General features: G+C 31.9%; 2 protein-coding genes across 3 annotated transcripts in view; both read right to left on the minus strand.

Annotated features, from left to right (window-relative positions):
• LOC140040266 (uncharacterized) overlaps positions 1-1,204 on the minus strand; it is a 30,144-nt gene extending 28,940 nt beyond the window's left edge. The window contains exon 1 of the mRNA XM_072086059.1: positions 677-1,204. Within this exon, the coding sequence (XP_071942160.1) occupies positions 677-1,061 (385 nt within the window). The 5' untranslated portion in view covers positions 1,062-1,204. The remainder of the gene's footprint in view (positions 1-676) is intronic.
• A 4,858-nt stretch (positions 1,205-6,062) lies between these two features.
• The window catches only part of LOC140040267 (coatomer subunit zeta-1-like), a 65,976-nt gene continuing 45,832 nt past the window's right edge, over positions 6,063-26,206 (minus strand). For both annotated transcript variants that reach the window (XM_072086061.1, XM_072086060.1), the window contains 3 exons: positions 20,188-20,265; positions 16,363-16,453; positions 6,063-7,781 (listed from right to left, as the gene is read on the minus strand). In XM_072086061.1, the coding sequence (XP_071942162.1) occupies positions 7,734-7,781; positions 16,363-16,453; positions 20,188-20,265 (217 nt within the window). In that variant the 3' untranslated portion in view covers positions 6,063-7,733. The remainder of the gene's footprint in view (positions 7,782-16,362; positions 16,454-20,187; positions 20,266-26,206) is intronic.

Genomic DNA, 26,206 nt, shown 5'->3' on the forward strand with positions numbered 1-26,206 from the left:
GGCCATGTTCAAGGCCGGAGCAGGAAACATCATCATCAGTTAGTCATCGTTTTTTTTTTTTTCAATCATTAAGTGATTGTTTATGATTTCATGAGTTATTAACTGTAATTGATCTAGGGTATGAAAAAATGGTAGCATGTTTCTGGGACTACTTTATGTATGATTCAGAAATGCAAGTGATAAGTAAGGAAATATTGAAATATTGTACTTCAATGGAATATAATTGTCTTGTGTATGCCTAGAGTGGAGATTACAGCATATGCAGATCAATTTACATAGTGGAATACTAAAATATAACCTGCTTATAATAGTCATGTAAACAATAATAATAATAATATGCTAGATTAATAAAGCGCTAATGTTGTGAAACCACTATGCGCTGTACATATTATTACCCTGGCCATTTTTGGATCAAACACGTATGGAAACATACTTCCATAATGCAGCTAGTAATGAGCGCAAAGTTTGTGTATTGACCTTACCAGGTAACCATTTGTACATCTGGCCAGAGAGAGGCAAATGTAAGTAAATTGTCTTGCCCAAGGATACAAACAATGTGACGAGCATTGGATTCGAACCCACGATCTTATGACCAACGCCCAACACGCTACGCCACATGCAATCGCCGTTACAAACAGCCTGAAAGAATGAATAGATTTAAATATAATAAATTTACCAATAGGGATGACATCAATGATGAAATTAATGTAGTGCTGCCTTGACTTCACCTCTACCTTAAAGCTGTTGCTTGCTGTATCATAGTTGCGGATCTTGATAACTTCAAGGGTTTGGCGGTCATATGACAGGAACATGTTACGCGGCAGCTTCCCTTTATCTTCAAGATCTAGCAGTAAGTTTGATGTCTTCTCACGAATCTTTACACGACGAAACCACTTAATATCACTTGCTTCATGCTCGCCATTAACGTTGATCTTTAGAACAGCCTTTGCACCAATCTTCTTGGTCAGGTGACATGTTGAAGTGTTGTTTATGTACTGGTCACAATGATCAGCAGATACTTTGATAGCTAATAAAGAAAAGTGTATATAACGACAAGTCATAGTACGACCCCATCCATAAGCATGTCCAAACAACCAAGCAAATCATCATTTAGAAAGTTAAAAAAAAAAGAAGTTAGAGTAGGCATAGCTAGATGTTATTCTATTCAACATGATACTTCCTATAATACTAGGCCTACTATTATCATCATATTACACCCACTATTATATTAAGTCTATTAAATGGCTAGGCCTAACCTCTAGGCTACGTCGACTGTGTAGCAGGTCCTCCTTCCATTAGTATGTTAGTGTTACTAAAACAGTCTACTCTGATCTGTACTAGAACTACTAGCCTAGTAGTAGTAGTACTACTAGACTACAGGGTAGTCTACTAGGCCTACTACTACTAGATGAGGATGAGGCCTAGCCTTGCTGTGCCAGTAGTAGGTAGGAGTAGTAGTTTCATACAAGCGCGCCCAGCGGGTAGACCTAGACTAGTAGTAGTAAAATATATGTAACCTAGGCTAGGCTAAAAGTATACACTAGGCTAGGCCCTAACTAGGCCTATTTATATTTTATTTAGAAAGAGAGGTTTTTATTAGGACAAGCTATTTCTTAGACCTACTACCGGCGCTACTGCAGTTTCGCACCACACTGTTAAATCTTCGATTTATCACTTAATTTTTTTCTCACACCCACATCATACAATTTCAGGCCATTATGTAACATGTTTCCATGATTTAGCCACCGTTATATTTACCTTTATCACAATAAAAAATGCCTTTCAAAACAGCTCCATTTCCGCGAATACCTCGATCGAACTGTGGCCATTTTAGAATCAGAAAATTGCCAGAAATCAATGTATGTTTTATTTTTAAACTGCAAAGAGTGGTTTTTATAAAGAACCAGCTAGCTGTACATATCAAAACGGCGACGATGAGTCTGTACATAAAACATTGATAGGACCTATTAATGAATAATAATACTAATATTAATAATGAAATATTAATTAAACCTCTCTTTCGCCAGCTGAAAATATTTCTTGCCTTTCAAAACTAAATAGGCCTAGGCCTATATATGTGTAATCGGATTTTATAACACTGGCCTCTATAGTTTCTACATTTTTTGGGGAAAATGAAGCATACATTCTGGCAATTAAGTGATAAATATAAGATGGCGAACATTTCGCAGTGTGTTGACATCGAGTTCAGTATTGTTGAAAATGTTTTGAAAAGTATTGTTATTTAAAAAAAATTACTTCGTAAGTGGTCGAATCGTATAAACATGTTACATAATATTATGTTGTGAGTGTGAAAAAGAAAAATTTAGGTGAGAAATCGAAGATATAACGGTGTGGTGCGAAACTGCAGTAGCGCCCCTACTACCTACCTGTCTGTAATCTATTATTGTATTAAAGTATAGGCCTAGGCCCCCCCTAGGCTAGGCCTAGGCTTAGCTTAAATTTAATTTTTGTTTGGCCTAGCTAGGACTAGGCTAGGGCCTACGCTATGGATAACTAACCAGACTAAGGCCTTGGCCTAGCCTAGCTAGTAGTAGCCTACTACACTAGGCTAGCCTACGTTGGAAAACCTTGTCAATGCCCATCCACGTGTGACATATGATGTGTTTGTTTTTGTTTTCATGACTGGAAAAACTTGTTTAAGCCTACAGAGGGCGGTATGTAAGTAAGCAAAGCCTACTTGTTGGGTGGCGTCCATAACTACAAAAATGTCAAGGAGTTGGTGACTTCAAAGTTGATGGTATCCACGGCGTATATACGCCAAGACATGCCATGGGCCTAGCCTAGCCTAGGCCTAGGCAAACCTAGGCTAGTTCTCTTTTACAGTTCTAGGCCTAGGCCTATATCAAAAAATATTGACAAAATATACTAACCTCCAATAGTTCCACGCATATTTAATAACCCGATAATAAAAGTGATAATTAACCATGTACGCATTTTTTCATAAACTATCAGCATCATACCACAAAAAAAATCAATCAACCGCGCGCGCCACACACATTGATTATTTACACGTCGTACGTAGAGAGAGAGGTACGTACACACGTACAAAAAGCTGCTATAGATCCGGAGTACGTAAGAGATTATCTCTAACGCGCGCGATACAACAAATATGCGCAGAGCGCACACATTGGATGGCCTGTTATTGTCAAATGAAAGATAGGCCTATACACCGGAACTATATATATATTAAAAGTATGCGTCAATAATGGACAATTCGATATTTGTTTCCGAACGTACGAGACAACCAATACGAGAGATGTAAGGTACTTACTAACTAGGCCTAGCCTATTCGTATTCGTACATTTTTAAAAATAATGATTTATCCTCCGCACAGTGATCATAATCGTTAATATAGGCCTGCAATTGAAGTCACTGCCGTATTAACTATTACATTTTAAGTGAGATACGGAAGTAAAACATTTTTTCTTTTATGATAAAACAAAAGGAATCAACAGATAGGTAGACATGTTAGCGTCAAGAGAATATACACACTGTCTTCTTTTTAATTAAGAAAACATTGTCCGTGCTTCTAATTTCTTTCTGAAAGGAAGCGGTCGTCCGCCAATTTCAGATAAGTTGCGAAAACAGAATAAAGACGCCGCTTTTCCGTCACGAATAGTTTTCGTTGTTCATAAGGAGGCCTAGTATTTTTTTATTTTTTTTTTTTTTATTTCATACTTTCATATTGTGCATACGTATAAGAGGCGTTGGTTAAGAAGAGAAGTAATAATGTTTCATACATGTTATGTTGTTTGCATAATCTAGACAGTGGCTACGTCGAAATATTGATATAAACTTTATACGGTATTCCATGTGATAGATATTATACGATTACTTTAGCAATTAATATCGTTTTTTAACTTAGACGACGTTCTTTAAAGATTTAGGTGTGTAATGAAGACTTTTTCAATGTACTAAGGTATTATTTGAGTTTATTTTTCGACAAAATCTAGCATTGAAAAGAAAAGAACATCTTCATTATAGACCAACATTTTTTAAGATGATAAATTGGACTAATAAACCGATGCCAACGGCGAAAATGACCAATAAAGTAAAGTCAAAGTTAAGCTCTGTCTACACTATCAAAAAAGTGCATACATAGTAGTGATATGCCCAAATATGGTAGTGATATGACATAATCATGTCCATATACATGGACACATCACATTTTTTTGTCATAAAGTTTGATAGTCATGTAGACAGAACTTTAGATTTTGATGAGATCGATTTGAACTTATTTCCACAAAGGTTTATGACCCGAATTTCTATGAAAATAGCTGCAATTTTTTTTAAAAGCATACACTTTCTACACACGTGTGTGAGTCATAATTAAGAATATAAAAACGTGATACTTTCTTTAACAAGTTGATGGTGGTGGAAAAGAGAGATTAGGCTGGGCGCCGAGACAAGACCAGGAATGACGAACGGTTGGCCTGCTGGAATTGATTCCCCTTTTCAGTGCACTAAATGGCACATACATACATTTTCGGTTGAAGTTTTTAATAATAATAATAATAATATGCCAACTACGATACCGTAAATTATCAAAGAAGCGACGTTTTCGAAACAATTTCAGCGTTGTCATATTTATCAATAAGTTGGCTGGACCGAAAGGGCACAAGACAACTACTGGTATCACAGTGTATTTCTAAAAATATCCCTCTGCTTCAGTATTTGATGATATATGTTTTTTAACGAATATTTATCTAATAAAACTTCTCCTTCATGTTACGTTCCTAAATGGAAACTTCAGACATATGGCCATCGTGCATTTTCCTGTGCAGCACCCATTTTGTGGAATAAACTGCCAATCGACATAAAGACATCTGAAAACATCAACACTTTCAAAACACGACTAAAAACCCATTTTTACACAGAGGCATTTCCTTTGTCAAGCGCCTTTGAACATTATTATGGATATTGGTGCTATATAAATCTGATTGATTGATTGATTGAAGGTGATCCGATCACAATATCTTGTCGACAGCTGCATTCAGTTCGGTGGCCGCGTATAACAAATCGTGTACAAAATAGGTGTATATTGTTTAAGAATACTGTACAACAGTTCACACTAAACCTTCTGGATTCCGTACAAAATAACTTGATTGGGAAACGTAACGTACGTAGCCACCAGACCGAATCCAGGCCCAGTGTGAACGTATCTTTAAGCATCATTCCAATCAATTCATTTATACAGTACTTACTAGTACATTTTATATAATTACGTTTTTGTCTTATAATAATTGGAAAACGTAACGTACGTAGCCACCAGACCTAATCCGGGCAAAGTGTGAACGTATCTTTAAGCATCATTGCAATCAATTCATTTACTGTACAGTACTGGTAATTTATATAATTAAGTTTTTGTCTTATAATCATGACGTCGTTTTTTGGTTAATGTAACAATCCCCTAATTGTATTAGATGTTCCAAAAATAGATTGATTGCATGTTAAAAGCAGATAACATTTTACCTAGTAAAATACTTAGACGGTGGGAATTTTTGTCTCGGAATGAAAGTCTTTATCAATCCTCACTGTAGCAATAACTTGAACCTTTAGTAAATTAAATGAAAATAAAAATTAAAGAATTAAGAATATTAAAGAATTAAGAATAGAAAATAAGAGGTTGAAGTCACAGAAAAGACGTCACATCATTACGTTATAAAGCTTGGTTCACACTAAAGCGTGGTTCCCACTAGCGACGCAACACAAGGACGTAACGCAACGCAAATGAATTGACCAATCACAAGCGATGGCTTATTCGCTTGTGATTGCTAACTGTCTATAACTTCGCTTGTCATTGGTTAAAACGCTTGCGTTGCGTTTACGTCCTTGCGTTACGTTCTAGTGGGAACCAAGCTTAAGATGCAACGCAAGGACGTAAACGCAACGCAAGCGTGTCGACCAATGACAAGCGACAGTTCGAATAATCCGTCAACTCACTTACATTGCGTTACGTCCTTGTGTTGCGTCTCTAGTGGGAATCAAGAATTAGCGTTTTTTACAATAGTTATTAACAAATGAAACTGAAAATAGAAACGTATTGTAGGCCTATGCTGAATTTATTTTTATGGTAGGTATTATGAAATAACAAAAAAAAATGATTAGATCTCTACATACTTTTTCGATGGTTAATATACGAAGGAACATTACTTATACTAGAGAAATAAACAATTGAGTAAGAAGTGTTTTGTATTATAGAGTTACTAATGGTATTATCGATATAATACAGTTATCTTCCTTATAGGCCTACATTAAAACGCAGAATCTTAATTGATAGTATGCCCTATAAAGCTAAACCACAAATCAAGACACGCAAGGACATAACTAAAGCTTGGTTCCCACTAGAACGTAACGCAAGGACGTAAAAGCAACGCAAGCGTTTTAACCAATGACAAGCGAAGTTATAGACAGTAAAGCGTGGTTCCCATGGCTTAATCACTTGTTATTGGTCAATTCACTTGCGTTGCGTTACGTCCTTTGCGTCGCTAGTGGAAACCACGTTTAAAGCTTGGTGTCCACTAGAACGTAACGCAAGGACGTAAACGCAACGCAAGCGTTTTAACCAATGACAAGCTAAGTTATAAACAGTTAGCAATCACAAGCAAATAAGCCATCGCTTGTGATTGGTCAATTCACTTGCGTTGCGTTACGTCCTTGTGTTGCGTCGCTAGTGGGAACCACGCTTTACCCTCAATCACGTAAGCGCGACGCTAACCAATCACAAGTAATGGATTATTTGAACTTGCTTGCGTTGCGTCTACGTCCATGCGACTTTAATGGGAACCAAGCTTAAGTAAGATAATAAGTAAGATAAAAAGGTATAATACCTCCCTGTTTAAACCATGTTTAATAATATGCTCTCTTACAATATTCTTCATATATTTGATGCTTACAAAAACTACCAGATTTAAATTATTGGCCAAAACTAAAAAAATATTCAAGATTAAACGTCAGCAAATAATAACTATGAATAATAAGATCAGGAATACATATTATAATACATTCAACTACTTAAAGTAAAGTTTAATGAAACATTAAAGGTACATATATGCGGGTTCTATCGTACATCTTCACGTACATATAAGCGTACAAATAAATGTTTGTTTATTAAACATATTTCAATACAAGAAATGGAACTCGAGGAAAACATTAGTGTACATCAATTAGGCTATAAACAATAGATAATAAACAATGGTCTTCATTTATGGTCTTATTTAAAAAGATATTTATGAACAGTAGGCGATTTTTATACTCTCTTTATACTATTATTTTTCAGATATTATTGATAACAAAATTGTATTAAAGGAAAGTACATTAAGTATGAATATAATACATCCATAATTATTTTTTAAACTTTTTTTTTATATTTATAGTTTCAATTGACAACATGTTTGTGAACCAATTTGTTATACTTTACTGTGAATTCAAATTGAATCTAATTGGACACTACAGGAGGGTGATAATCTCTACTGTTGCCAATTGTTTCATTCATTCAATAATAATAAATAAATTCATTTCTTTTTTCCCAATGCCTTCAACCAACAAATTTGAGATAATTCTTTAAAATATGTTTTTCTTCAGGTTTTTGTAAGCATTTAAATATTAAATGAAATATTAGTACAGTAAATATCAAAACTTGCTTTAATCCTATTTATAGAATCATTGCTACATAGTTATTTTCGGTGTTGCCATAGAAACATCTGTTCTTGTTACTTTAATAATGACCACTTCAGCTGATCTTTAGCACTTTGGAAAACCTGAAGAGACAAACAAAATTTAAAGTTTTCAGAGGATTAACAACAAAATAAAATCAATAAAGAAAAAATAAATAAATTAGGTTTAACAATACGTAAAAGTTGTGATATAATGTATCGGTCATAATTGATAGAACATTATGCTTTAATTATACATCCGTCCAAATGTCAACGACCTTATTGTTACACTGTTTTAGCCCTGGCTTATGTTTCCTATGGGTTGTGTCTATATTACTCATTTGTGACCGTTGGTTCACCACTGTCCCCTTGGACATTAGACTTTCTAGCCCCCAAAGATTTGAGTAGAGTAACTAAATACGATGACGATTATCACACTAAACCAACATGTTTTATCTGTTACAACATGGGCTAACGGCGCTAAATAACACTTGACAGTGAGCCTGGGATAAAAAAAAACATTTAATTATGTCAACACTACATCAGCATTAACCACAACAATTGTTTAGTATTATTTGTTGAATATGTATTAAAGTTTGATAATGATAACTGGGAAACTAAATCTGTTCATATATTTATGTAATTTTATACTATTAATAATAACCAGTTATTAGACAGCAGGGATGCATTATTATGTTGGTGGCCGTGGCTGATACAGACTTGCTTCCAACTCTATTTAAACATGTTTTGGATTTATCAACCAGGAAAGATGTACATGAACTGTCATTGTTGATACCAAGATGTTCCTAGTTCTTGCCCTCTTCAATTCCCATTGGAGATGGGCTATAATAATAACTTTATAAAAAGGTGGTTGATTGTAAGGCACTTCAACTTTGCAAACGCAATGTCTACTATTGTTCATCCCTTTTTTTGATTCAGTAATTTGACAAACAAATAAATGCAATGATTTAACTAAAATAATGGACAGATGTTGGCATTACTCTGCCCAAATTGTTCTTAATATTATAAATACTAACATATGAAAATACTTCAGAATCGGGCAAACAACTAACAAATCAACTTGGCTCCCTGATGAAAATTAACTAAAATAACTACATCTTCTGGACAGAAAGAAATATGGAGCTGTAATTGTGTAGTATATTGAATACCTGAAAATTCGAAAACCTAAATAAACTCGTTTTAAAAGTAGAGTCTGCTCTCTGATGGAAATTAACTAAAATAATTACATCTTCTGGACACAGGATAAAGCCAAACTTCAAACACCATTTTTGGTTTTGTCTCACTTTTTGTATACTCACTGAAAGAAACATGGAGCTGCAATTGTGTACTATATTGAATACCTGAAACTCGAAAACCCAAATAAACTTGTTTACATGGAGTGAAGAAGATGAAAACTAGAGTTCTGGAGCAATTAAATAAAAAGTAAAGTCTGTTAATAAACTTGTGTGCTGCCACCAATACTACAATGTATGATCTCTAAAGCCAACTCCCTGTTAAACTGTATTACGATATATCACGCTATCACACACTACAGTGACATTTTCATGGAAAAGATACCAATAGATTAGGTGAAGACCTTCACCTTAAATCATTTATAGACCACCTTCCACTTATATTATATCCCTCAATATACAAATTCAGAAATTATATTGCACATATTTAACAGTGGTAAAAATGAATAAGATCTTTGAGACCATGCACTTGAATTCTCAAATCCAAGGATTTCCTAAATTTCATAATAAACCACTCGATCAAATCGCGTGACCAGAGTGTTTTAAACCTCTGTCCACACCATCAAACTACTATCTTGTCTTTGTATATAAAAATTAATTACTGATTTCAAGTTTCAAGTATTTGTTCACACTGTTGTGGCCATGAAATTTTAGTTTTTCATGAAGGATAAAATAAGACTTTATATCCGTAAATTTCCTACAATGTCGGTATTGAGGTTTTGTGAGTATTTGTGAATCTACCATATAAGGGAATAAATCGGTCTTACATAACATACATTTTCAATAATAACTCGCAGAGGTTGAGGTGAATTTTTTAAATGTTTTTCAAAGATTAAATAATAATTTAATTATAGATTTACTTTAAATCATGAAGAAAACTATGTAGTTAATAAAGAAAGATATTTCATTCAGATTTTGTCATATTATACAGAGTCAAATTTGCAAAACCCTTTAATAAGTTGTAATCAGGTTTGCAAGGCAATTTTGTGGCCAAGGGGACACATGTGAAGTCTTGGGGAAAAAACACACCCGCAAACGGCTTGTTCTAGTTACAAGATGGTTGGCATGTATTTAACTGACTATCCTTATCACAACAGTACATTATGCTAAAAAAAATAATCAAATAGCATCCCCAACTATACCTTCTTTCAAGATTACTCGTGTTCGCTATGAATCTATCAAAAATGTGTAGCAAATCAGGAGATCAAAATATGTTATACAACTTGTTAAAATTGGTAACAATTTATGCAGTGTTTAAACGGGTTTTAGATTCATTCTCAAGTTTGAATAAAACGCATTTAAACAGAAAATTATGTCATCAATTTTACTGATATAATACTGCCATTAGTTTTTAAAATCATAAATCTAACTTTAAAAAAAGAAACTAACTAGAGGCAAGTGGATCATACATTATGATAATGAAATCAGAATCGAAATATAAAACATAAAATTTCAGAAACCAAAGAAGATTAACATATCAATTTCCAATTGCATAAATAATTTGACAGAAGTCATGATAAAGAACAGAATACAGAAGTACTTATAACTGTGAATGAAGATTCCTCTAACGTCTAAAAAGAGACATTTTCTAATAGACATCTGTTAGTGCATCTGTTAGTATGTTTTATACACATCCTCATATAATTCTTGTCAGTATCATTGTATGACACGACGATAGCAACTGTGTTGCTATTGCATATTCCCATAGCGCGCTTCATAATGTATGGCTATAGTGAAATGCTTCTTTAAAAACATTTTAGAATTGCTAGATCTTCTGCTAGAAAAAATCAAATTTGAATTAAGATATTTGATACACTCTATTCACTATTTAAAAAACCATTAAGAGTTTGTGCATCATGGTAACACACCTTGCACCAGAAAAACTGATGGACAAAAAGAAAGCTGCTTTACAAAAACTAAAATAGACAAACATTGCTAAAGCTCTGTCTACACTATCAAACTTTAATTCAGAAAGAAATATGATGTGACCATATATGGACATGATGATGTCATATCAATACCATGTTTGGGTATATCACTACCATTTGGGCACATCACATTTTTTTTGTCAAACTAGTTTGATAGTGTAGACAGCTTTAATTTTAAGTATGGTCAATTTGTAATCTGTCAAATCTTTCACCCAACATCGGTCTTCTCATAATTAGAAATAGAAACAAACTGTATGACACGTATAAAAGGATATCTATATGCCAAACATAGTGCCAAACCTTTCTCCTGTATCTGCATTTAAAGTGCAGTGCAACTATAGGGCCAATAACGCCATTCATGCAGTAACTTTTTTTAAACCTCAATCATCTCGGACATGTTACACAATCAGGTAGCAGAGAGGTAAAACACAATAGTTTATCACTCATCAAAATAGTAACATAAGATAGACAAATATTATTGTGTATCTTACTATAGTTTTAATAGAAGTAATTGTATAGTTAGATAAAAAAAAATAATTTAAAAACTTGATACATTGTTTACTAATTGCTTTTATAGAAACAAAACTAAAACAACATCACACAAAGAAGAGGGAGTTGTACATGAGTCATCATAGTCTGTGTTACTTTACAGGTGTATACGCGTACACGTGCCATAGTGCAGTTTAGAAATCTGTGAGTGTACAATATTACAAACATACTAATATAAAAGATGTGAAAGTCAATATTAATTATGTAAAAAAAAAGTAGCTCAGAAGGTTACAATTATGATAGAATAAAAGTTCAACAAAGTTGAATTAGAAACTGTGAAAGGTAAATGGAATTGGTTCATCTAAAAATTAAAAAAAATTATTATATTACAGTAGAAAAAAATGGAGGAAGAAACAAAAGAATAAAGACCACAACCGAACATGCCAAAAAGAAGTATAAACCGAATATTGGGGCATTTATGGGACAAACTATTACCAGAGTATAGAAAATAAATCAATTGAAGTGTTCACCAGATATTACTTACTTGCAGCTTTGCTGACAAACCCTGTGTGTTGAATCAAATTAATATTTTCATTCATTTATTCTTTTCGAAAAATAATTTTATTTTTTTCATATACATTATGTATGTTTATTGGCTCTGGAATAAATTTAGCAGTGTATACTTTGGGAAGCCACTTAAGAACATTAGTAGTAAATTTCATGTCAACATTTTGCATGGAAATTACTAAATTGTGTGCGGACCTATATACCGAAGCATCAAAATAACACAGTGGGTCGGCCGATGTATGTGGAACATCTTCAAATACATGTTGGATAGCGCTATTTTTCAGACAACTCCTATTCCCAATGGATAGCCACAATCCTAAAGGATATTGATGAACATTATATCGCACAGGTGAACATGTTATCAAGAAGCAAGTGTCATGCAGTCAGACAATCGTGGGTGTCAAAAGACAATGGCAAATTAATGCTACATCTGTATGTAATAGAAATGGAGACAAAAAATAAATTGAACCTTATAATGTTAGGTTAATTAATATACAGTAAGCTATTGCATGGCACAATATAGTAGAGCTCAATATGTCTAATGATGATGACGCGTATTGAATATACAGTATATAAATAATATTGCTAAACAATTGACCAATATATCGCGACACTGACAGGGTAAAATAAAGGTTTTCAACTGGCAATCAGATTGTGATTGGCCCAGTTACTTCTAAAAGTAATTGCAGATTTCAACAACAATTAAACACACGGCATGTTGATAAGCACTTCACACTTGTTCATTAATATCAAAATTCTCCGTCACCAAAAAACACAAACCATCCAACAGATACATTTATAATTAGGCCAAGTACAGTATAAGTTACAAATATTTAAATAATCTCCTATTTTTTTGCGTGTGAATCACTGACATTTGGTATAAAACATGTCTATTATAATAGTAATAACACATCAATTGCACGCAACCGTGAAAGTGATAATTCAATCACATGATTGTTCCAACATGTGTCGGGAATGGAACATCAAACAAGTGTTTCTTTCTCCCTACCACAGTAAACAGTTGTTTAATTGTGCATCGATAATAGCCAATGTGACACTATTAAATATTCTCCTTTAATTAAAGCTTGGTTTAAAATAGGGTGAGTGCAACACAAGGATATACAGATACAGATCATCAAACTGTTAGCTGTGATTGGTCAAATTACTTGCATGTACTTTCTTTCTGTACACCCTATTGATAACCAAGATGTAATAAAATATGTGGTCAGTTTCAAAGATGTGGTTATAGAACAATAGAATTTATACAAGTTTGATACAATATTTGTCATTTGGCAGATGAATTAAAAACAACGAGAAAGGAAGGGATTGGAGGGTGGGGTTATATCAAATTGATTGTAGCGGCAGTGTAGTGTTTTTTTGTTTACATTTTGGGTTAATTAACAAACTTTCGTTAAATAATTTAAAATAGCTTAAATAATATAATAAAGTATTTTCTACAAATGCAGTTATTTATGGACCTAACTCTTTGTTCCCTATTTTCTGTACAGTAAGTTATAAGTATAAATTATATTGTATGGTATATTATTTTCTATTCTGTATGTAAAATATGTGTGATTTGAAACATTTTTTAAATAGTCTCAATAGTAAACTGATAAAATAAACTAGACTAATTTCAATTGGGCACCAAATTTGATCTCATTAAGATGAACACCAACTACACTCAACACAGAAACGCACAGCTGCTGTTGTTCAACACGCGAACCATATTCAGTGCCGCCAATAATATTTATCGTTTAATCTACGAAATGAAAGATAAGCTCTCAGTAAAATGTTGACCATGAGATTGAACATTTGCATGTTCCCAACTGAACCGAACGACTAGCAATCTTTCGAATCACGACTCTTTATGTTTTTTCGGCTAGGGTCACGGTAATTAGTTGGATTGATTTGAACAAAGGTGCTGACAGTTTTAATTAAAAGCAGGAAGCAAAATGTGTGAAATATCCTCCAGAGCGTCTTGTACATTTACAAAGAAGGTGTCAAGTATTGCGATGTGATAATGAGAGATTTAACAGGGCACGAAAAACGTCAACAGAACTCTCGCAAACCCTACTCTAGCCTTGTTCACGAATTACTCATCATGCAAATTTATTAATATCACATTTTGTCCATGTCATTCTGTGAACTATAAATGACACCGAAAACTATGTTGTTTGTGGACACATTATTGGTTTTTTTTTTACGATAACCCAATTTTTCGATAATATATGTTCATAAAAATGACAATTGCAATTCATTTAATAGATGCATAAGAGAATAATGTACTTTAAAATAATGTGGTATAAAACTAGGGGTGCATAAAAAACATTTTTTTTAATAACAAGGACACAGGAATTAACAGTTTTAATATTTCCTTCCATATTAATAGAGATTAATTTAATAAAGCTTTTAATTACTAATGTTACACAGAGACAAACAACTATGAAATACAATTTAACCTATTATATTTCTAAATGAAAACATTTCCGATGTAGATTAAAAACTAAATACGTTTAAATAGTCTAATAACTATACCGCTTCTTGCTGTAACAACAGGGAAAATGTATTAAAATGTATTGTAATTTTCATGAAAAAGTATGGTGTTTATAGTTACTGTTGTTAAAGCTACAAAAAGCTTGTCGTGTGGGTGCCAACAGCTTAAGGCTGGATGAATATTTTAAGAAGAAGAAGAAGTTATAAATGTTATGAAATTATCTTGGTAAAATACAGAATACAAACACATCATTCAAACATACTGCTTCACATTTTAAAGCACTGTCTACACTATCAAATCAGTTTGATATGCCCAAATATGGTAGTGACATTTTTTGTCTTAAGTGATACTAATCACAGGATCACCATTTTTTTTCTAAATAGAAATCAGTTCAATCAGTATCCTCATTGCATAATACAAATAGTATTCTTATCATAATCATGTTTTTTTCGGCTACCCACTTTATTCTACCATGTTTGCCCTCAATAAAACCATTCATAAATATGACACTAGAACTAGAAATGACATTTAAATTCCCATCCAACTACTTTCAACACAGTATTATGGGCCACTCATGTATAAAAATGTAACCCCTTAATTTCAAGTGCTTGTCACCCGCTACGCATTCTTCAAGAAAATTAAAGATCACTTTACTAAATCTTGGTCGTTGTTTCATGTCCTTTGACTTGCTAGTTTAATTTATTCTTTCATCATTTGCCTTTTTGTTATTCATTATTATGCTCAGAAGATGTACATTTATCTGCTCATCATTTTTAACTTATTTTTTCAAAATTTATCTACTGGTATAATCTTTTATTATTTTTATTTCTTTATTGTTTTTTTTTATGAAACACAAACAAATAAAATGAAAATGTGCAAATTGAAGTACAGCCTACTGCAGCAACATTACTATCATGATCAATACATGTACTTTATCACATGAAACAACAGACAGTTTCACTTTCTAACTAATCTCAAAAGACTTTGACAAAGATCAAGAAAGTATTTCAAGAGAAATTATTTTTCTTTTTTCACAAGAATGTAATCTTACACTTTATGCCTCTTTAGATTGTTGTGAAATTATGGAGAACGATCGATATAATTGAAGGTTAATTATTATATGAAAGTGTACTTATGGAGAAGAAACGAAACAAGTGCTTGTACTATTGTTAGAGCCATTAATGATTATTATGATGATTTTGATTAGATGGTAAAAGTAGTAGTTTAAAACTGATGGGACAAAAAGATGAACCACCAGTAACGAGAGTAAGTTAGAGGTAGAAGACTAAGAGGACAGCCAGAGATGAAATGTATGGTAAAGAGAGAAAGTTCTCAGAAACATTGGTTTGGAAGAATATGATGTGCAAGAAGTGGTGTAGCAGCCTGGACTGATGATGAACATGCAGGAACTTCTAAGAAAAGATGAACCTCTAAAGAGAGTTTGGCATCAGAAGTTGGAGTAAGACTTAAGAGGACAGCCAACAATGATGTGGACAAATATGGTAAAGAAAGAAAGCTTAAAAACCATTTTTGGATGAATATGATGTGCAAGACAAGAAGAAGTGGTGTAGCAGCCTGGACTGAGTGACAGTCAGTAACCCTTTAGGGGGAGGGAGAAAATTGACTTAGAAAAGATGATGATGTGTGATGTCGGGCATAATGTGAGGGTTTACATCTTAATGTAGAATAGTTATGTAATTGCTTTGTCTTGGAAGAATGGCATTTGATACAGTGGCACACAACACAACAATGTTAGTTTAGACACAAGACCGGAAAAACAATAGAAAATTCCTTGAATACATTATTGGAACTTTGGAAGGAACATTAGATGATCAGAAAACAGATTGTACAGAGGACCTAAGACACAAACATAACATGGTGTTCCATCCACAAGTGAGATGCTGCTGTACAGCTAGAGTATATTTATAACAGTATGCAATTAAGTAGGCAATTACCTGTGCAAAGTTCTGTTCAGATATTGGTACTTCGTCCCCTCTTAATGCTATTCTTGAAATAACGGTATTAGAATCACATTCCATCAAAATTCTATAAAATAAAAAAAATAAAAAAATTATTATAAATAATGTAATATTCATGTACAGTAATTTTTTTTAAATTTTTTTTTTTTGTCGTAGTTTTTATTTTCCAAATTATAAATCAACTTCAATTCTAGCAAGATATACCAAACACACTATAGGTGGGTCAAATCTAAAATCATCTGTCTTATATTGCTCTCCGCTACTGTAGGTCTAAATTTCATTACACAAACTGTTAAACTAACAAGCAAGAATTTATGCAATTGTCAGACTATTTTGATTCATCATTATACATTTTTTCCTTTCCAAATACAAGTTGAAAAGTGAAAGCAAAATTTGAAAAAAAAGATATATTTGAAAAAATGAAACTTGAAAAACATTTGACATTTTAATGACTATGACCTGTTACGAACTCAAATCGTGCTAGTTGTCATAGGGGCGGTGTTGTGAGCTCAGCTAAAATAACAAACCGCCCCGAAATATCAGATGAACTCTGAAAATCTTGATTGGCTAAATCATATATAAACCATGGATGTCGGTCTTAATCCGGTAAAATATCGCAAACAGCATGAACATGTCAGATTCAAATCCTAAACTGCACAACGCGGTTTAATCGCTCCAGCACATCTTGTCACCCTTTGACAAGCTTTTCCAGCTGTACGACATGAATGTATTAAGGATTATGACATTCGTCTAATCCTCGCACCCGATCATGATACGAAGCTGTCATGCAGCATGTTTCGCAAACGTAATAACTTGGATTCACCCACACATCGAGGGGTTTATATCGGCAGGATCCAATGCAATTAAACGACAAATGTTCTAAGCCTGCTTTGAATGTCCGTCAAGTTTCGGCTAATGTGCACGACCTTGTGAGGTAATTCCTGCCTGAATTGTCACACTTCTGCAGGTTCATCTCTTTAGCCTACATTTAGTTTTAAATGTTGTTTCTTTATTTTGCAGTAATGCAAGAACATGAATACATACTTGTATTAAATCCTTCATGAGTCAATATTTATATTTGACTTCAACAGTTTATTAAAGAATAAAGAAGAAAATAAAGAAATAAAACCATAAATTATACACAAGTTATACATCCGAATATCAGAGTTAAATATCTAAATATTTTAATTTACAGTAGGCCTATTTATAAATAACAAAATTGTTAATTTTACAATTACAACAAATGATAAATAATACATGAATAAAATAATAAAACATAATTATCTTATATTACAGTATATGAAACTATCTCAAAGAGCAGCAGTGGAATAGATATTAAAAACATATAGAAAGTTTTGTTGTGTTGAGCTAAAACCAAATTCATCCATCTGTAAAGAGGGTTGAGATGGGCACCCGTGTAACCACCTACTTTTCCGAAAGATCCCCATGAATGCACAGAAGCCAGATGTGCACACTTTACTATAATGTATAAACAGAAGAAATTTTAAGAATTTCTAAAATTAATATTCAAATGTATAAACTAAATTGTCTGCTTTTCTGGATAATGAAGGTTAAAAGTATCTGACCCTAAACGAAGTGTAAAGTATGTTCTATGTTTAACTTTGCATTATGTATGCATGTAAAATGTCCCCAAAGAAAATTGTTTATTTTTGCATCCCAAGATTATGATGTAAGGTTAACAGAAGCTAACCCTACACTAATGTGAGTCATCTTATAATGAAACGAAAAACTTACACAGTTTAAATTACTTTATATAAAATATAAAACTGAATGAAACAGTTTAATATCATGCAAGATAAAATATAAATGTTACAAGTGAAATGAAACAAGTAAACATTTTTATTTTATTTATATCAAAAAATTGATAAAAATCAAGATGACCAACTGTCAGAAATGACCTCAACCGCTAACAAGCTTGTCACTTTTGCTGGCAGCACAACTGTCCTTATTTGACCAGAGGCTAGAAAAATTATTTGATTAAATCAAAATCTACACGTAATGAATGAAGCAACTGTACGCTATGTGTTTAACATCGAGGAAACTGCTGAATAATTTGAATATTAATCGAAATTATAGCAGGTCAATTATTTTGCTACAACTACATATCTATCTGTTTTTATCTCATTTTTTTGAAAAATCATTATCATTCCTTGTGTTTTTTCATAAGTAGTGAATTATTAGTATAGTAAGGATCTGCTTTATGGCAGATTTCAAATGTAGTTTAAAACATTCCTAGTACAATTGCAATTGATATCTCTTGTTGTATAGAAGCAATAGCAAAAATGTCGTGAAGTAATTTCCCGATTGATCGTAATCAAAACGGTACTGGGTATGGTCTACTAGTTTTTCTGCTCCCATCCAGTACATCCATTCATAGAAGCCTTGATGAAGTAAGCCTACCTGGTGGTAACCATAGAACGGTCCCGAGATAACGACTATACTTCGGCTTTAGTCGATAGAAGATTGAACAAATTGTTAGAGATAGAGTATACAATGTTTGATTATATGTGGATGTTTGATTTGTTCTTTTATTCTAATGATGTTCTGCATAAGGAAATGGAGATAGTAGTTGGGTATAATGATTTTTTATATCAATTAATTAAATTATCGTATATTGTATATTATGCGATAAATATTATTTAATCAATTTCTGATATAATATTCTTAATTATGATAATATTAATAAAAAGATATTTGTTAGTATAAATTTTAAAAATATAGGGATAAGGAAGAAAAGCAAAGAGATTATAGAGCAGCTGTACCAGAAAATACTATACTAAGTATTGTAAAATTAATATATACTAAAACATTTAGGCGATCTTGTCAAAGGTCAAGCGCCTTCAGCCTGCCACGTTTCGATATCCCAATATTGAACTTGCGTTGTTTGTTAGATTCTATATTTTTGTGTTCCGTTTACTGTAACTGCTCCATTACTGCTCATCGGTGTAAATTGGCCTTAAGTAGGAAATTGGATCCAATATGGCATAACATTCAAATACATATATTATTATTTAACCTATTCCAATCATTTTGATATCTCATTTGTATGGATGAGTTAAGTAATACAAATTTGTATAACTGTATGTAATATGTAATATTTATAAAATGTACAAACAGAGAATGCATATTTTAGCAAATATTTTTTATTATCATTAGTGTATGTCCTTAGATTTTCATCATTTAAACTATTCCTACAATTTCCATATACAATTTATTATTACAATTTTATTCTTATCCTAAAAAAAAAAGAATTTTTGTCACATAAAGATTTTTGTCACATAAAGATTTTTGTCACATTCAAATTGGGACATAATTAATTCATTCACTTCCGTTAATAAGAAAAGAAAGAAAAAATGTAACATAACATGCGGCAATTGCAAATACTAGGAGCCAAGAAAGCTAATCAGGATTACTTCATGTTATACGTCATTTTGTTTATCTTCACAGGGGAATGGAAATTAGTAATAAATGCACGGCCAATGAAGGAAGTTGTCACCATAAAAAAAATGTCAGATAACTTGACGGCAGACTATGATGAGGAAGAGGATACAGTGACAAAACAACACCCAATAAAAAAGTAAAAGACGACGTAATTTTAAGTGTCTGAAATATGTTTGCTGCCCTCTGTAGTGTCAAAACCAAAGTTATTTTTTGTCCATGTATGAACTGACCATGCCATACAGTAGAAGCTTTACTCATTGACATTTGTCATTTGATACATTTCGTTTACAATATACATTAACACTTTTTTTTTTATATAAAAAGAGTTTCCAAACTTACCCTCCATCAACAATCTCATCAACTGCAAGGAATACTGAATCTAAATGTTCAAATAATGCTTTCTTTTCCACATTTTTTCTGAAATATAAAATATAAAATTTGTATTATGTATATCTTTTTACAAAATTGTTATGAGAATTTTAAATACTTCAACAATCAACGATATATTTAAGTGTGGTTTTATAAAATTATTAAAAGGCTAGCGTGCACATAATTAATACTTATATAAAATGATAGAAATCAAAAGTGACATCAATTTTATAGGGTATATATTTGTAATTTTTACATTTCAATACAGAATATGCTCAACCGCAATGTAACGCCAGATGAGAAAACATTCCAGTATAGGCATAACCATCTTTGAATATGAAAGATGGTTTTAGTTTTTTGAGGGGGAAGAGGGTTTCACTACAACTGGAACTTCTATATCAGGCAAGAACGATATAGAACAATTGCCAGGCAAGTACTAAATCTAGCCATGTTACTATTATAATGGATGTACATTTGAATCATATCAATGAACTGGGTTCAAACAATTCCCTACGTAACTGACAGACAGCCCATATGGGGATGGTTTCCTATCAACCAATGCATGCCTTGGAGAATTTCCAACTGGACCTCGTTACATGATCATTTATTATAACAGAAAAATAAATGTATATACATTCATAGATACGTTTTATGAAATTTATTTCTAAAAATAAACACAATTACAAACAAACTTTGACGAAACAGATTTAGATAATAAACGAGTTGGTCTTTTTTCCCCCTTTAACTGACACTTTTGAGTGCATTATAAAAAGCAGGGACGTGTCCAGTCACATGCTTACAATTTCCTCCAAAGAACAATTTAAAGTTTATAAGTTTGATGGACAAAGCATATGGACTTCAAATAAATGCAAAGAGACATTAATAGCTTGTTTTACAAGGTTTAGATCATACACTGTGTAAATCATATCCGAAATATGCTAATCATATGTTTTATCAAACATAATTTTATGTTTTTAGTTAATAATTTCATATTACGGTATTATCTACCAAGAAAAAAAAAATTGACATGTCTATAATAGTTTAGTTGTAAAGTATAATTGTATCAGTGAGTCTATTGTTAAAAATAGATTGCCTGATCATTTCAACAAATTGTAAATGATGTCGATTTTAGTTTTCCCCAAAATACTAGGTCATATTCACCAATTTTGAAAAGTTCTTAATTCGAATGAGTTCTTATAGAAATCTGGGTTTCACTAATAATAAGTAGAAAATAAGAACTAAACAAAGAGAAATTATGTTGCTAAACATCAGACAAAATCTGATTAAACCAGTATTAAGAATAAACCCCCATTCAGACTATACACTGTCCAAACTTTCAACATTACTCATAGTTATCAATATAATCTCCACATGACTCAGAATCTGAGATGGCATCTAAAAAAAACTGGACATATTGAGAGACATCACTGGACATTATCCAGGCCGTACAAAAACATTGTGCTAGCATTTCCCTTCAGCCACCTTTAGCCTCAGCAATTTACATTACGCCTTAGGCAAATTTAACTTCTAATCACTTTTGACAAATATTGATAACAGAGTTTCCTTCAAGTAAATTATTTCTTCCAGTCTCTGGTGGTTTTCATGCTTTACAAAATATATTATATGATATTAAATTAATACTGTGCATAACACAATAATAAAATATTTTTTAGAATTTTTATAAATTTTGGCAAACCATGTGAATGTGATATTACTACCACCATTATTTGAAATTTGATTGCCAAAAAAGTAAAAAAAAAGATAAACAGTAATTTATATTTTAAATGTTTGATAGTTCCTTAATTTAACTTAAAGCTGCCACTATGAATTTCATATTAATGTACATGAAAGAGAGAAGTACTGTACTAAACTTTACAACAGTGGAACTGTAGCTTGGTAGTTAACGTGCTTGCCTTGCGATCCGAAGGTTCGGAGTTCAAACTTGACCTAGTGCCAGGCTTGTAACTCTTTCAACTCCACTCCCTAAGCATCAAATGAGACTTTGTTTATATTATAAGCATGATAAATTATAAAATAGTTTCCACCCTTTAATTGGTGAGTTTGTGCTTGAAAAATAATTTCTCTGTTTCTTCATTGCTTCTGAAATGTTTTATTAAAAAAAATATTCTATCCGTCATTTCTTTTCAAACTATCACTTTGATGGTATGTACCAAACGAAGATGATTCAATAAAAACTCTGGCTTCTTACAAACTCTTTGCGATGAGTATGTGTCTGCCTATTTCACTTTCTGGCATTAATTAATAGATAAATCTTTTAATTTGATTGCAATAAGATTCGGTGAATGACCACCTCAGACTTTCATAATCCTCCCCAACCCACTTCTGGGGAAGTGTATGTACACAAGGCACGGCAGCGTTAAACAGAACATATATCCTTTATTTATGATGATCCTTCCCTTTTGATTTTTTCTTTCCTGTCTCTGGACATTATAAACAAATTAGTTTTACTTGTATTACACATTTTTTATATGTTTGTCTTGATCTTGAGAATTGAGTTTTACTTTTAACAGTTAAATTGGCGAAACTTATTGTATACTGTACGTCATTACATGAGGCTATCTGTTAGCCTATATAGTTCCCCCTAAAAACTGGGGAAAAATGTGTTGAATATGCTTCTTTTTTTTTTTAATATTGTGTAATAATTTTTAAAAATTCTTACAGTTTATTTTGTCTTGTTTTTTTTTTTGTTTTTTTTGAAAAAGTAATAAAACTACAAAATGTTTAATTTTTATTAATCCATTTTTTACATGTTTTAGGGGAACAATATTTGCTTTAATTATTAAAAAAAAATTCTTTAAGAAGAAGAAGACAATAATTCAAACTATTATGATGGCAACTGATCATAATAATTATAAAATAAATAAATTATAATTAATAAATAACAAAGATAAAAAATATTTTTAGACCATTTACAGAATGATGATTACAATGATGATAAAAAAGGACAAATAGTGAAATTTGTATTGGTGACGTACTAGTAATAAGTATAATGACAGCGATGATGATAATGATGGTCGTGACAGTATATAATAACCATCATTACCAAAATAACCATAATTTTACAATCTAATTAATAACACTATATTAAAGACTCATGTACATGAGACAGACGAAGGTCAAAAAAGTCCAAAAGTCAACTTTTTGGCATATCCTTTTGACCCAGTGCCAAAAATAAGTAGTTGTACCCCTATGCGTTACCAGAATGAATGGAGAAAATAAGTGAATGACAAAGCTTTTTTTCAGAGGAAAAATCTGGGTCAACAAATCGACTATCAATTGATTGAATTAAAAGTTATTGAAATCGTTGGGTTTGTACCAATAAGTAACTGAGTGTCCAATTACAAAGTGATACCAGAGTGACTGCTTAATTTTCAAAAAATCATGGTTAGATTGGTCATACGAGAATAAGTCAAATGATGATTAAAATCAAATTCAACTTGTTCAAAAACAATTAAATTGATAACTGGTTCGAACCACTTAGCACATGATGAGGTATAAAAGAAAATTAATTATTATTATTATTATTATTTAAACCATAAATTTGCCAAAAATGCCTACACCTATCATTATTTAGCTCATTTTAGTTTTGTATAAACTTTTACTATACTATTATTATTAAGCATAAATAAATAAATAATAAATAAATACAATTGTGATTCTAATAAATTATTTTATTTTAAAAACTTGTGAGGAACACTATTATGGAAATGCTGCCATAAAAAAAAGTAAAGAATAAAATATAAGGAAGATATAGAAGAAATAGAACAAAACAATTAATAATCAACAAGCCTAATTGTTAATCACAATAAATATATTTACAGTACGATTATAATTATAAATATAATTCCATTTTATTTGAAAAAGAATACCCAATGAAAAGAGGAATGTGTGTCACTTTTGGCTGCCTAATCCTACAACAAGTACTGCTGAGTAATGAAACACCACAGTGCTGTATAAAAAGTACAGAAATCAATCAAACAAGTTCAAACAAATGTATAAATTAATTCACCTACTTAACCAATTAGTGTTAACTCCTAAAAACTTGTACAACTTGTTGTAAAGTATAAAATTGAAATGAACTTTAATGATTAGCTCAAAATAAAAAGGAAAAAGGAGTATCAACAGAATAGTGCAAATTCATTTCCATCCTCACCAGCTATGTATCAAAGATGACCAGAGTAGTGGACACAGGAAGTGGGATTAACCACGGTCAGTGAAGAAAAATGGAGAATGACAAGCTTATAATTGATGTCCCAGTAAGCAAAGAAAAACAGAGAGTTATAATGTATACACTTTAGCAAAGCTTTTTTAAAATTTAATTTCCACCAACTTTAAATTAATAGATAATAAACTGCATAATTTTAACTGAAATCTTGATGAAAACGATCAATTTGTTCTTTCTTTTCTTCACATAAGAGAATGGCTAAAGGGAAAAGGGAAAAGATGCTCTTCTTCAAACAGCGCAAGTTTTGTTTATTCGTTTTTAAGGAGAAACAGTACAATTTTTGGCTTAGTGCTATTATATAACATAAGATAGAAAATATTACGAAAGTTTACAATTAACAACTACGCAACTTTCAACAATTCACAAGCATCATTTCAACAAGTGATCTTTTAATAATATTTGACAATGTTTATATTGCGACAAACAACCTGGGAAGTATTTGTCAACAGCTAACTATCCTAACTGAAGGATGTTACATTACATGTAATGCCAATTGGGAGGTAGTTGGACCCAAGGTATATCTTTTACTTGTATTATGTGTTAATTCACTTTCGTAGCAAACACCTTATCCACCTTTCCAGCATCTTGGGATATGTTTCATTCTGTAATTCGGACTTCCTTTTTCATGTTTTGTTCCAATAATAATGTCAAAGTCGAATATGAGCAAAGGTTAGTGCGATACCGAAACCAACCATAATTATTATAAATTACTCATCCTATGATATCTGTAAATAATTTCTCGTTTTGTAATTATGCAATTAAATTAATTTTGATTATCAATAAGTATAAAAAAGGCAAGATTAGAACTATTAAAACTTATCTTAATGATAGAATATGATACCTATTTAAAACAATAATTAATATCTTGTTGCTATATAAAAATGTAGAATAATTATTGTAATAATAATTATAATATACAATTCATATTTGGTATAATTCTTTTCTTTTCTTTTCTATATTATTAGACAGCTTAAATAGCAGCACATACTGTACATTCCATATTCAGATATCAAATAGGACTATTGTACAGTGACACTATTCTTTTTTTTTTTAGCAATTACTCTTTGTGTGCCATTGTAAAATGCACTTGCACTTCGGAATTGGCCCGGATGTAGATTTTGTAATATAATTATTAAAATAAGTGATTTACAACCTTTTTGAAAGAAAGTACTGTCACAATTGTCATCACTTGTTTGTGGAACTACTTTGGGGCTCTTGTCCTTTTGAGATCACTCAATAAAAACCAGAAAGCGATCCTAACAAGTTAACACATCGTATGGCAGGGGGTTGCCAGAACCTCCAATGAAGAATGCACTTTGATTGATTGACTTGATTGATGCCATCACTCGTGTTTACAAATGATAAGCACACACAAGAAAAAAAAACAACGATAAAAATTGTAGATTTTCTGTCTAAACACCTGCTTAATTTTAATTGGAAGATGGTCAGCATGTATTACTTGTCTAGTATCAGCGCATGATGGTGTTCTATGATAACGAAAACATAATAATTTGAACAGGTTTAGAGAGTTTATTTTAAGTGGACTTATTTAGATGACCATCAGGAAAAGGGGCATTCTGAAAAGATTTTTTTTTTAGCTGAATCATGACTGACCGTTTAAAAAAAACACAAGTGTCATGCTTGTGTTTGTGTTTTTAATGAATATTTATTAAATTCCTAAACAAATATTTAGATTAGAAAAGGAGAGGAGATAATAAGAAAAAACTGTGGTATGTAACTCCC

Source organism: Antedon mediterranea, chromosome 2 (assembly GCF_964355755.1).
Source record: "Antedon mediterranea chromosome 2, ecAntMedi1.1, whole genome shotgun sequence".
Classification (NCBI taxonomy): Eukaryota; Metazoa; Echinodermata; class Crinoidea; order Comatulida; family Antedonidae; genus Antedon; species Antedon mediterranea.